The sequence below is a fragment of the Pistacia vera genome, unplaced genomic scaffold (assembly GCF_008641045.1).
Source record: "Pistacia vera cultivar Batoury unplaced genomic scaffold, PisVer_v2 Contig40, whole genome shotgun sequence".
Classification (NCBI taxonomy): domain Eukaryota; kingdom Viridiplantae; phylum Streptophyta; class Magnoliopsida; order Sapindales; family Anacardiaceae; genus Pistacia; species Pistacia vera.
This window is the reverse complement of record NW_022196224.1, coordinates 1,668,868-1,682,522: the sequence shown is the minus strand read 5'-3', so window position 1 is coordinate 1,682,522 and position 13,655 is coordinate 1,668,868. Positions and strand designations below refer to the sequence as shown.

At 34.7% G+C, this 13,655-nt stretch overlaps 1 protein-coding gene across 1 annotated transcript; it reads left to right on the top strand.

Moving 5' to 3' along the window:
- The first annotated feature begins 10,793 nt into the window (after positions 1-10,793).
- On the top strand, positions 10,794-13,304 carry LOC116141588 (cation/H(+) antiporter 4-like). Its single transcript, XM_031427071.1, has 3 exons — positions 10,794-11,027; positions 11,121-12,113; positions 12,204-13,304. Exons 1-3 carry the CDS (start codon positions 10,794-10,796, stop codon positions 13,302-13,304), a joined length of 2,328 nt encoding a protein of 775 aa, XP_031282931.1.
- The last annotated feature ends 351 nt before the right edge of the window (positions 13,305-13,655 follow it).

The window sequence follows — 13,655 nt, the reverse complement described above, 5'->3', positions numbered from 1 at the left end:
GTTAATATACCAATATGAATAATTTAATCAAAGAGTAAACTACTTTTTCCCACCCAAGGTTTGCCTTAATGACACTTTCCCACCATTTCAAAATACCACTTTCCCACCCAAAGTTTATATTCTGTTAATACCCAATATACACTTTACTTTATCAGTCGGCGTTCGACGAGTTATTAGGAGCTAGGGTAAAAGGGGTTTTGTAAAGTGGAGACTGGTGGATCGAATGGTGATAATTAATTAAATATTAGCCGTCAAAATCAGTTGGAAATCGGCTAAGAACAGAAAACTCTAACTTTACAGTGGCCGACAATCGGCGAGAAATCAAGTGTCCGAGTGAGAGGGGTATGTAGAGAGAAAACTGGAGTGAGGTTCAAATGATGATGACGAAGAAAATTTTTGTAGTCGAAATCAGCCTTGGGTAGTTAACCGAATATTAATTTTGGATGAGAAAGTGGTATTTTAAAACTTTTTTGGTGGAAAAATGTCATTAAGACAAGCCTTGGGTGTGACAAAGTCGTTTACTCTTAATCAAACTTAAACTAATAGAAAAATATTTAAAATACATTTGTATTTTCTTGTTGCTGTATTAAGTATTACTTCCTTTTACTTTTCATTTGTTGAAAAAGAAATGTCAAATATTAGTTATCAAGCCGCATCTCTTGCTATGAAAGAAATCAAAGTTTGAAGAAAATAATTATTTGATTATTATAATCGTCACACCAACAAATATAAATTAACAAATAAATAAACCCCATAACTAATAAAATGAATTTAAAAGTACTATAGTTTAGTTATTAAAATAATCAAAGCCCATTGAATTTAAAAGTCGCTTATATAATTTTATTTTATATATATTTACATTGATACTTATTTAAAAACTTTCTTCCTTTTAATCATTTCACGTCAAACAAGAATTTATCATCTTTAAAAATTAAAATACAATTCCAATTTGTTTATAAATTCTTATGAAAAGACAAAATTCTAATTCAAAAGGTTTAGAAATGACAGATTCATACTTTTTTATTAAAACATTAATAAAACTTTACTCATTTCTATAAAAGCAACAAGAAAATGTGCATTTTTAACAATAAAAATTATTAAAACAACACTTTGGGGCAAGTTAGAAGATAAATTTTTGTTGACTGTCTTTATTGAAAGAGAATTTGCTGAGAATATTGACTTGAATTCAATAATTGATTATTTTTACTCTTTAAAGTATCATAAAGCATAATTTGAAAAATATATATATATAATGTTTTTTATTTGATACTAATAATCGGATTTATATATATATATATAGATGTATATATTGGGTAAATCCGATTATTAGTATCAAATAAAAAACATGTACAACCTAATGGAGGGGACCCCTCTCCAACCACACTTGGACCGGCCCAAGGTTACAAAGAGAACAAGGAAAACACAACAAGAAAGCCAACGGCCCAGACATCACCAAGCCTACAAAAAAACCTCAAAGAGATCTCCAGTCAACTTTACTCAGGGTCAGAACAATTAAGGCAGCCTGCTGGAGAAAACCCAAGGCCATTCCACCGATACCAAACTTCAATCTCCTCAACCCAGCACAAACATTAGGCCTAAATCTACTGCTAGCCTACTCAGAAGTGATAGTGAAGCACCCAAGCCCATGCCCATGGAGCCCAAGCAAGGCGATACAAAAGCTAGCCATGAACCAAGCCTTACTGCATGTAATAAAAACCTTCATGGGGGATCTATTATCCAAAACATTAGAGTTTTTATTTTATCAAAAAATAGAGTTTGAATGACAGGATACATCAAAACCCTCCTTATCTCACAAAACCCCGATGCTCCCATGGGAGTCAGATGATCAAGACATGTAATGTGTGAACACTAACATAAACTTTTGTAGACGGTTGAAAATTCTACTCTTGATCTTCACCGAAAACTTGCTAGACTTGAGAGCAAAGACACACACAAAAAGAGAATGAACGCAAAGTCCTTGACATCGGTGTGGTGTGTGTCATTGGTACTTCGACGTTCAAGTCAACACTAGCAGAAGGAGACTAAGTAAAGGAAAGAAAGAATTAGAGGTAACATAAGTCACTGTGAATGTGGAGCTATGGCACGAAAAGCGTCGTAGAATGGTCAAAACTCAGCTCTATAATGAGAATCGACAGCGGTGAGTAAGAGTATGAGGAAGAATTTGGCAATGTAAAAGTAAAGTCTGGAGTATGTTCTGATGTCCCTTCTGAGAAAGCCTACCTTGGTATTTATAAGAAGCTGAAGTGGTTAGAGCTTCCATGAGACTCGAAGTCCCATTGGAGAGTGAGCATCAACTCTACATTTGTTGATCTAGTAAAGATGTTGTAATCCCCTTCTGAGTATTGTGCTGCATAGCTGGAGACCTAGAGTTTAATTGAGACTTAGTCATGGGATCTAATCTGTAGAGCCGACGTCAGGTTGCACAACTAATGGAATAGTCCAACCCGTAGAGCAACCTGACTCGTAACATGGCTAGGATTGTAGGCTGGCCCAATTCGTAGGGTGGCCCTGTAATATTCTGTCTAGCTAGTAGTTTTTTTGGAAAAATATAAATAAAACTCACTAAACATATTATAGAAATCTCTACATCAAGTAATAAGTCACAAAAATAACTCAAAAATACAGTCAGACTGTGTTGCTTTTCTCCTTCACTACTTAACGTTCCATCCGACCGCATCTCATCTACTACCTGCAAAAACAATGAAATCAACAGAGTGAGCACTAATTGCTCAGTAAGTAAACCCACAATACTTCTATTCTTTCTCTGTTACTCAGATTCTGGATTTTCTTTCCTTACACCAAGCTTCTTAATTCTTCTCTGCTCTTTCTAAGATTTTAGTTTCTCACGTACCGATATGTAGGCACAAATAGGGAAACTAACTCGGAATAATAGAAATGGCATGATGCATATGCACAAATGCATAAACTTTTTCTGTGCAATGCATTTTCTTTTCTGTTCTCTTATTATGTTTTCTTTCTTTTTCTGCATTTCTTTCTTTTTTTTGTTTCTCTTCTTTCTTTTCTGTTTCTATTCTTTCTTTTCTGTTTTTTTTTTTTTTTTTTTTTTTTTTTTTTTTTTTTTTTTTTTTTTTTTTTTTTTTTTTTTTTTTTTTTTTTCTTTTTTTTTTTTTTTTTTTTGCTTTTTTCTATTCTTTCTTTTCTTTGCCGATCGGACTCAGTTAAGGCATGGATTTGGAACCCTGTCGTGTAAGGTATTTTTAAATTCTTTCTTGGGCACAGTCCTCATCCACATGCACTTCTACAGACTGTACAAATTTTTCTCTCTTATTCTTAGGCTGCTCACTAAAGGCTGCGTGTAGGCGGGGCTATTCTTCTTCTTTGTCACTCACAGTTCCCCATCGCAACAACCTTCTCTTCTCATCTTTTTATATTTCTTTAAATAAATTCAGATTTGAACATTCCTTAATTATGTTCTTTAGAGGATGATTCTACAATTTATTTCTTTTCTTTCTTTCTCTTATTCTTTAATGTTCTCATATGTATATATGTGCATGTACTATGCTCATTCTTTGCTTTCTTTCTAAATGAAATCCTCAAATGTAAGAATGCATTGGCATATAAAGATATTATTATGGAACAGTATTCTCTTCCACAACATTTCATAACAAAGTAATAATCTAACATACTCATATATATGCACTTTCTTTGACATTTTATCAAACCTTAAACGCACATACAAACCCTAAATTGGTTACACTTCCACATATTTCTTAAGCCACCAAAATTGGAGCAAAACTCCCTCAGACCAACAATCACCCTAGCAACTTCATCCTCCACCATTCCACATCTATTCTTTCATATTTCATCCAAAATCCCATCAACTCAACACATACAAATACATCACTTCTCATGGCCATAAGATTCACATATCAAACAACCTCAATTTCAATCCATAATTCTCATCATCCAAACACACATAGAACATACAATAAATTTCTCTACACAAGTAGTTATCCAATCAAAGCTAAAGTTGGATTTACTTACCTTGAATTTGAGCAACTCCAACACTATAATCTCTCTTTGGTAGAATTCCCCTTTCTCTTAACCCTAAGCATATAAAACCATAAGAATTCAAAACTTTAAAATTTAATCTCACATCTTGGTGCAAGAATCTTACCTTTAAATGCTTATGATTGAAAATCTATCAAAATCTAGCCAAAATCCTATGAATTTCCTTGAAATTAGTGGAAGAAAAATTAAGAGAATTTGGGATGAAGGTGGCGTGAATAATGGGTGAAGTGGCTAGGGTTTCAATCCTTGAACTCTTATTACTACATAATAATATATATAGTTTCCCATTTTACCCTTACACTTTCTAAAAATTCCATCTATGTCTCTTAGTCAATTATAAGAATGCCCTCGTTTTTATTAACTTCTCCATGTTATTCTACTTCTTTTCATTCCCTACTCTTTCATCTAATTAAGAGTGGAATGACCATTTTACCCCTAATAACATTTTAAAGAATTTCCTTCACACTGGTTTAAGATAACTTTAACAAAATTCAATTAAAGGTATTAGAGCATAAATAAAGCTACATACCTTGATATAGGCGTTACAGGCCCAAATCTTAGAGTGACCCAACTCGTGGAGTGAATGGGCTAGCCAGTAGAACGAACCAACTTTATAGAATAGGCCACCTCATAGAGTGGATCTTCTACAGGATGGGCTTTGATGTAGAGCCAGTCGTTTGTGGGCTGTGGCGTAAAGCCAATTGTAGTTGGGCCTAATCTAGGCTTGATACGAATTTTTGCCCATAAAACTTCCTTAAAACTTTATTTCTCCTCTTGTGGCCGGATGACAAATCCTTTAGTCACCAGGGTTAGCTATACCTAGGGAGTCTTGTGTTCGAGTCACGAGAGAGATACTTATAACATTTGTGCAATTACCTTGGTCCATTGAGCTTGTAGGGTGTTCCGTAGCCCTGAGGATTAGATAAGCTCTAATATAAACCTAAATACCTCAAATACCTTAAAAAAAACTTATCTCTACATCAGTAATAAGTCACAAAAATAACTCAAAATACAGTCAGACTGTGTTGCTTTTCTCCTTCACTACTTAACGTTCCATCCGACCGCATCTCATCTACTCCCTGCAAAACAATGAAATCACAGAGTGAGCACTAATTGCTCAGTAGTAAACCCACAAACTTCTATTCTTTCTCGTTACTCAGATTCTGGATTTCTTTCCTTACACCAAGCTTCTTAATTCTTCTCTGCTCTTTCTAAGATTTTAGTTTCTCACGTACCGATATGTAGGCACAAATAGGGAAACTAACTCGGAATAATAGAAATGGCATGATGCATATGCACAAATGCATAAACTTTTTCTGTGCAATGCATTTTCTTTTCTTTTCTCTTATTATGTTTTCTTTCTTTTTCTGCATTTCTTCTTTCTTTTTTTTGTTTCTCTTCTTCTTTTCTGTTCTATTCTTTCTTTTCTGTTTTTTTTTTTTTTTTTTTTTTTTTTTTTTTTTTTTTTTTTTTTTTGCTTTTCTTTTTTTTCTTGCTTTCTTTTTTTTTTTTTTTTTTTTTTGCTTTTCTATTCTTTTCTTTTCTTTGCCGATCGGACTCAGTTAAGGCATGGATTTGGAACCCTAGTCGTGTAAGTGTATTTTTAAATTCTTTCTTGGGCACAGTCCTCATCCACATGCACTTCTTACAGACTGTACAAATTTTTCTCTCTTATTCTTAGGCTGCTCACTAAGGCTGCGTGTATGCGGGGCTATTCTTCTTCTTTGTCACTCCCAGTTCCCCATCGCAACAACCTTCTCTTCTCACTCTTTTATATTTCTTTAAATAAAATTTCAGATTTGAACTATTCCTTATTATGTTCTTTAAGGATGATTCTACAATTTATTTCTTTTCTTTCTTTCTCTTTATTTCTTAATGTTCTCATATGTATATATGTGCATGTAACTATGCTCATTCTTTGCTATTCTTTCTAAATGAAAATCCTCAAATGTGAATCATATGGCATATAAGATATTATTATGGAACTAGTATTCTCTTCCAACAACATTTCCATAACAAAGTAATAATCTAACATACTCATATATATGCACTTTCTTTGACTTTTTATCAATACCTTAAACGCACAACAAACCCTAAATTGGTTACACTTCCACATATTTCTTAAGCCACCAAAAATTGGAGCAAAACTCCCTCAGACCAACAATCACCCTAGCAAACATGCCCATGGAGCCCAAGCAAGGCGATCCAAAAGCTAGCCATGAACCAAGTCTTACTGCATGTAATTAAAACCTTCATGGGGGAACTATTATCCAAAACATTTGAGTTTTTATTTTATCAAAAAATAAAGTTTGAATGACAGGATGCATCTTGACCCTCCTTATCCCACAGAACCCCGCTGCTCCCATGGGAGTCAGATGATCAAGACGTGTCATGTGTGAACACTAACATAAACTTTTGTAGACAGTCGAAAATTCTACTCTTAATCTTCACCGAAAACTTGCTAGACTTGAGAGCAAAGACAGAGAGAGAGAGAGAGAGAGAATGAACGCGAAGTCCTTGACTTCGGTGTGGTGTCTATCGTTAGCACTTCGACGCTCAAGTCAACACTAGCAGAAGGAGACTAAGTAAAGGAAATAAAGAATTAGAGGTAACATAAGTCACTATGAACGTGGAGCTATGGCACGAAAGCGTCATAGAGTGGTCAAAACTCGGCTCTATAGTGAGAATCGACAACGGTGAGTAAGAGTATGAGGAAAAATTTGGCAGTGTAAAAGTAAAGTTTGGAGTATGTTCTCATGTCCCTTTTGAGAGGGCTTACCTTGGTATTTATAAGAAGCTGAAGTGGTTAGAGCTTCCATGAGACTCGAAGTCCCATTGGAGAGTGAGCATCAACTCTACATTTGTTGACCTGGTAAAGATGTTCTAATCCCCTTTCGAGTATTGTGCTGCGTAGCTGGAGACCCAGAGTTTAATTGAGACTTGGTCATGGGATCTAATCTGTAGAGCTGACGCTAGGTTGCACGACTGATAGAATAGTCCAACCTGTAGACCAACCTGACTTGTAACGTGGTCGGGATTGTAGGTTGGCCCAATTCGTAGGGTGGTCCAAATCTTAGAGTGACCCAACTCGTGGAGTGAATGGGCTAGCCAGTAGAACAAACCAACTTTATAGAATGGGCCACCCCATAGAATGGATCTTCCATAGGATGGGCTTTGATGTAGAGTCAGTCATTTGTGGGCTGTGGCGTAAAGCCAATTGTAGTTGGGCTTAATCTAGGCTTGATACGAATTTTTACCCATACAACTTCCTTAAAACTTAATTACTTCTCCCCTTGTAGCCGGATGACAAACCCTTTAGCCACTAAGGTTAGCTATACCTAGGAAGTCTTGTGTTTGAGTCACGAGAGAGATACTTAGACATTTATACAATTACCTTGGTCCATTGGGCTTGTAGAGTATTCCGTAGCGCTGAGGATTATATAAGCTCCAGTGTAGACCTAGATACCTAAAAAAACTTCCTTAAAACTTTTTTTATCAGCAAAATGATTGATTTTTTTTTTTTTTTTTTTGGGGGGGAAATTATCGAATTATCTCATTAGCTACAATTATTAAAACAAAGCACTAGGTATGATACCTTACTCCAAATATAGAAATCTACATACCATAAATCTCTGGATGTTGAATTCTCATGCAATCAATATCCAAAAACATGTAATGTTCAATGCAAATGAGACTACATCACATGACCAAACCTTTAATTGAATTTGAATCAGTACTCAGCACGATTCCCTATAATGGCTTGGAGGAGGGAAAACTTATAAAAAAGAAAAGTGAGCTAAAAAGGCTCAATGAGTTGAAGATTTTATAAAATATTTTTTTTCTGAAAACCTTAAAGTATAAAAATAACTACTTATACTTTTCTGAAAACAATGTTTTTTAATTATGTTACAATCACCTGAATTATTTTTTATATACTGATATTAGTAAACTAGAAATATATTACCCCCTCGGTTTTTATATAAAAGTCATTTTAAGAGTGTTTTATTTTTTCAAATTAAAAGTCGCTCATTGTCTTGTCCTTTCTCCACTTTTCATCATAGCCCACATCTCTTCTGTCTTTTTTTATCTTATCTTATATCTTCCCCTTTTCTCCTCTCTTCCATATTTTCCATCGCGCACTTCTTCTTTCTCTACTCTGCGTCTCTCTTTTTTGAAACAAAGTTTAAAAACAGGATCCCCGACTTGGACTTTACCAGAGGTCAATTCTTCAACTTTAAGGAGCCACGTTTTGCCAGATTGCTGTGTGGAGTCGAGAGGTTCGAAGACGTAAATAAGACAAATGTAAATTATTTAAATATGCAACAGGAAAGTTTACCACCTGCAAAATCTTTTCCCACTTGCAAAATCAGGAGAAAAGTTGGGTGGGAGAGACAAAAATTCTTTTTATTAAAAATCGTGCTCAAACTTAAAACGACTTTTATATAAAAACGGAATGAGTATATGTTATTTGATTTTGTATTTATGATATCTAATATTTGATATTTAAACTGTTATTATTAATTGTTTACTTTATTAGCTCATCTATGATATAGTAAAATTGATAGTTGATAATGCTATGATACTGTAAAACTAAGAACTATCTAATATTGTTAAATTGAGAACTGATCTGATACTGTAAAATTAGTAATTGATACTGAAAACTCTCACTACAGCTAATACCCAGAGGATTTTAAACAGACCTAACTTGATCATACTGATTCTTATTATAAAAATAAGATTTTATGAAAGTTCTTTAAAAACAGACCTAACTTGATCATACTGATTCTTATTAAACTGAACAAATGTGAAAAAGTTGAACTAGAAATAGACGTCACCCACTTGAAGAATAGTATCTTAGAAATATTTAAATTCCTTTTCTAAAAGAAAAATGGCTAACTGAATAACAATTGCCAAACCTCAATTTTCTTAAACCAAATTTATGGAAAACTAAAACCTTCAACTATTCTGGAGACTTTCATAAAGCTTTGAAAATCACTACTTTGAGCATAATGTCTTCCAATTTTTCTAAAGATTAATTTGAATCTCTCTTATTACTTTTAGAACCGAAATTGGTTTTGGCTAACTCCTGAATAAATCAGGTTTATATAATGTTCAACCACAAATTCTATAACGTGGTAGGTATCTCTTATGCAGCTCGAACACAGGACCCCCAGGTATAACGAATCTCAATAGTTAAAGGGTTTGTCATCCGATTATAAGGAGAGAGATTAGTCATGCACTTTAATACTCCAATAAAAATATTATAAGCTTCAAGATGAAGTGAAATCTCAACTTTCAATAAATTTTAAGTATAGGGGGACATTGAAGGGTTAAGACTCATTATCTCCAGCTTGATTAGTGTGTATTATTTTTTTTCTATTAAGAAAAACATTTGATATCAACAAGATTTGAGTGTATATATATAATTTAATTATAATTTCGAAAATAAAATTCAGCCCTCTTAAAAATGTAAAGCAGTATATATAAATGGAACAGTTTGTTTCCATTAACGAAACCTCCTAAAATTAGGAATTTTAATTAAAAATTAATTTCAGGTCTCTAACCTAATGAAGATTTAGTTCCTTCAATGTTGGAGCAAATTAATTCAAGTACAATACATATATAAAAAGTAACAGATGTTTACTAATTACATTAATGATGGTTAGCATTCAAAGTAAACTACTTTTTCCCACCCAAATAATGGTTTAATGACATTTTCTTACCCACAAACTTTTAAAACACCACTTTACTATCCACATATATAATTCATTTTCGACTTCGACATTGTTGCGACCCCACACTACCACAATTCCCTTCCTCGATCATCATTCATCAAAACCCCTCAAACTCTTCTCCGGTTGACCTTGCCAATCATTGACAATCAAGTGATTAGGGTTTTTGCAGCCACACATCCTAAGTCAAATTTCGATCAATTTCAACTACAAAAATTCAACCTTCTACTACCAAAAGACTCATTGTCATTCCTCTTCAAAAGCCCTAACAGTCTAGACCGAGTTTGCTCTCTATTCGCCATCGGAATATAAATTTGGATAATAAAATAGTATTTTAAAAGTTTATCAATGAGAAAGTGTCAATAAACCATTATTTGGGTGGAAAAAAGTCTTTAACTCTTAACATTCAAGATTCTTTAATTACTAAGGCCCCCAAAATATATTATGTTTCATATAAAAGTCATCATAATTTTGACTTAAACTAAGCTACAATTAATTGTCCTAATTAAGATTGTATAAATTTAGAGTCAAAAGAAATGAAAAAAGGAAATTACTTTAACATATATTCATCATATGGCTGTTAGCTGCTGTAACTAGAAGCAGAAGAACTCTTTGCTTTCCCAATTCTACAATTTGATATGGGAATTTAGTTAACTACAATTACGGCATAATATGCCCATCGCTATACTATTATAAGATCAATTGAATAATAATATATTTGTGCTTGATATATATATAAACCCTAAATTGTTACCATTTTTACGGGTATGGAGCATAATCCAACGTTGTCAGGAATTCCATTGTCAAGTTAGATTAACAAATTAACAGTAAAGATCTTGTTTGTGCAGGCAACAACTTCCTACAAGAAACTGTTTTCCAGCTTTTGACCCCTTCCTTTTTATCTATTGTTTCCATTCACATTCTTCATTCATTCAATTATTCTAATACAATTTCCTTTCTCCTCTTCTAGATTGAATTCTTTCTTCTTTTGTATTCGATACTCTGAATATGAAAAACATTACAGGCGGCCATGGAAAATACCCTATTGAGAGTTGCATTGTTCTTCCTCCTAAGATCAGCTCCGCTGGCTTGTTGAGGGAATTTGATGATAAGAATTATAAATGGCTTGATTATGCATCTCCAAGACTTCAATTGATCATAGTTTTGATCTTTGTCATCACTCAAGGCTTTCATTCTGTGCTCAAACATTTAGGCCTACCACTCATAACCTCCCAGATCATTGTATGTCCAAATCTCAGGAATTTCAATAAAATTTTCTATTTTCATTTAATATTTGAGCTACTAATCTGTATTTTTTTTTTTTCCCTAAACCAGGCTGGTGTATTATTATCTGAAGCAATATTTCCAAAACAATGGTCAGATATTCTGATGTCTCAAGACAATGTACAATTGCTTGGCACCATAGGGGAGTTTGGCTATACATTTTTTATGTTTCTGAGTGGAGTGAAAATGGATACGAGCATGGTAACCAGCGGGGGAGCAAAGCCTTGTTATCTGGCTTTTTTAACGGTCGTCGTGCCGATGATATACGCTGTGTCAAGCATAGTAATATCGAGCAACAAGCACAAAGAATTAACCAGCATCTTGAGCATTTCACCAATGTTTTATAGGACATGCTTTCCAGTCATTCACTGCCTTCTCACAGAACTGAAAATCCTCAACTCAGAACTTGGCAGACTCGCACACTCAACCGCGATTATTGCTGACTTCTTTAGTTTTATTTGTGTACTTGGCGTCTCTGTTGCTTTAGGAACAAGTCAAGGAATTCCTACAGCCCTCTCTGGTGAAGTAAGAATTGTATTGTTCTTCATTTTAATTGCTATGATTGTGCTTCGACCAGCAATGCTGTTGATGGTGAAATTAACCCCTGAAGGGCAGCAGGTTAACCAAACTTGCATTTATTCAATAATAGGGCTGTTTCTGATCAGTATGAGGCTTATTCCCGATGTGTTTAAGAAGTTTTACCTGTTGGTGATTTATGTTCTTGGTTTGGCTGTCCCACATGGACCCCCATTGGGATCTGCTCTAGTGGAGAAATTTGAGTGTATGAATTCTAGCTTTTTTGTGCCAATTTTTGTCACAACATGTTCCATGAGATTACAGAAGTTTACTTTTGATTTCAGAAACGAAATGGTAAAAGAGCATACAGTTATTGCTACAGAGACTTTATTGGTAAAATTTTTGTCATGTTTGGGGCCATTGCTCTATGGGCAAATGCATAAACGTGATGCATTTGCTCTTGCTCTCATATTGAGCGCCAAAGGAATTGTTGAGCTAGCTGCCTATACCTTCATGAGTGATGGAAAGGTATTTAATCAACCTTGACGTTAATCTAAAACTCCATTTTAATTCAATCAAATCAAAGTAGTCACAATTTTGCTTTACTTTCAAATGCAGGCTCTCACTCCAGAATTATTCCAGGCAGGACTTTTCTTTCTCACTTTCAGTGCAAGCATTGTGCCTGCTTTGGTGAGAAAATTGTATGACCCTTCACGGAAATATGCAGGCTATCAAATAAGCAAGATCATGGATGTCAAGCTTGATGCAGAACTGCAAATTGTTACTTGCATTCATGCTCCAAACAATGTCACATCAGTCATCAACATGTTGAACATCTCATATCCAACAAAAGGAAGCCCTCTAGCTGTTAGTGTACTTCACCTTGTCAAGCTCAGTGGGGTTGCAGCCCCAATTTTCCTTTCCCATCAAAACAGAAGCAAAAGTCTCACTGGTTACTGGTATTCTGAAAATGTCATTCTTTCTTTCAAGAAATTTGAGGGAAATCATTTGGGAGCTGTAACATTGAATGCCTTCACAGCTATCTCTCCACCAGAGTTCATGTATGACGATATCTGCACTCTTGCACTTGACAAGCTTGCCTCTCTTATCATCCTACCATTTCACAGAACATGGTACATTGATGGCTCACTCGATTCCCAAGACAACACTATCAGGAATCTAAACATCAGGGTCCTGGAAAAATCACCTTGTTCCGTAGGAATCCTCATCGATCATGGCAACATAAGGCGACCCATCTATCCGGATGCACCAGCAGAATCATACTCCAAGATTGCTATGCTATTCTTCGGTGGCAAAGATGACCGTGAGGCGTTGACACTAGCCAAAAGAATGGCTGCGAACACCAAAGTCAGGCTTACAATAGCACAATTTATTGCCAAGAATGATGATGGGCAAGTAGACTGGGAAACAACTGTTGATTCTGAGTTTCTTAACGATGCTAAGAGCACTGGATATACTAGCTACATTAAGCACATCGTAAACGATGGGCGGGAAACTGTGAACATTGTTCATTCCATGGTGAATGAATTTGATCTCATCATCGTTGGGAGAAGATACAACATTGAAGATCCACGGACTTCAGGACTCAAAGAGTGGAGTGAGTTTCCAGAGATTGGAGTCATGGGAGATTTGCTTGCTTCAAAAGATTTAACTGGGAAATGTTCAGTCTTGGTTGTGCAGCAACAACATATAGTTTAATTAGTTTAGAAAAATCCCAGTGATAACTTTGGACAAAACAGGAAATTTCTTTAGTTTCTAATTTGATTTGTGTAAATATCCCTTAGACATATCAATTGGAAGATTGATTCCAAATATCAAAATTGAGATTTTTTTTTTTTTTTTTTCCTCGTTATTGATAGGAATTTTAGCAGGGGCATAGCCTAGGGTTGCAAACGAACCGAACAGTTTGCGAACAATTTGATGTTCGTTCGATAACTGTTCGACACTGTTCGCTAACAGTTCGATGTTCGTTCGATAATATTTTCGATCGAGTTTGAACATGAGATGTTTGTTCGATTATATTCGCGAATATTATACGTTCGACTGATC

What these genes read in the sequence shown, in the direction of transcription:
- LOC116141588 (XM_031427071.1), top strand. Translation starts at nt 10,794, where the DNA reads ATGAAAAACATTACAGGCGGCCATGGAAAATACCCTATTGAGAGTTGC. An exon ending in TCATAACCTCCCAGATCATT is followed by an intron (nt 11,028 to 11,120) that starts GTATGTCCAAAT and finishes TCCCTAAACCAG; the next exon opens with GCTGGTGTATTATTATCTGA. An exon ending in CCTTCATGAGTGATGGAAAG is followed by an intron (nt 12,114 to 12,203) that starts GTATTTAATCAA and finishes TTTCAAATGCAG; the next exon opens with GCTCTCACTCCAGAATTATT.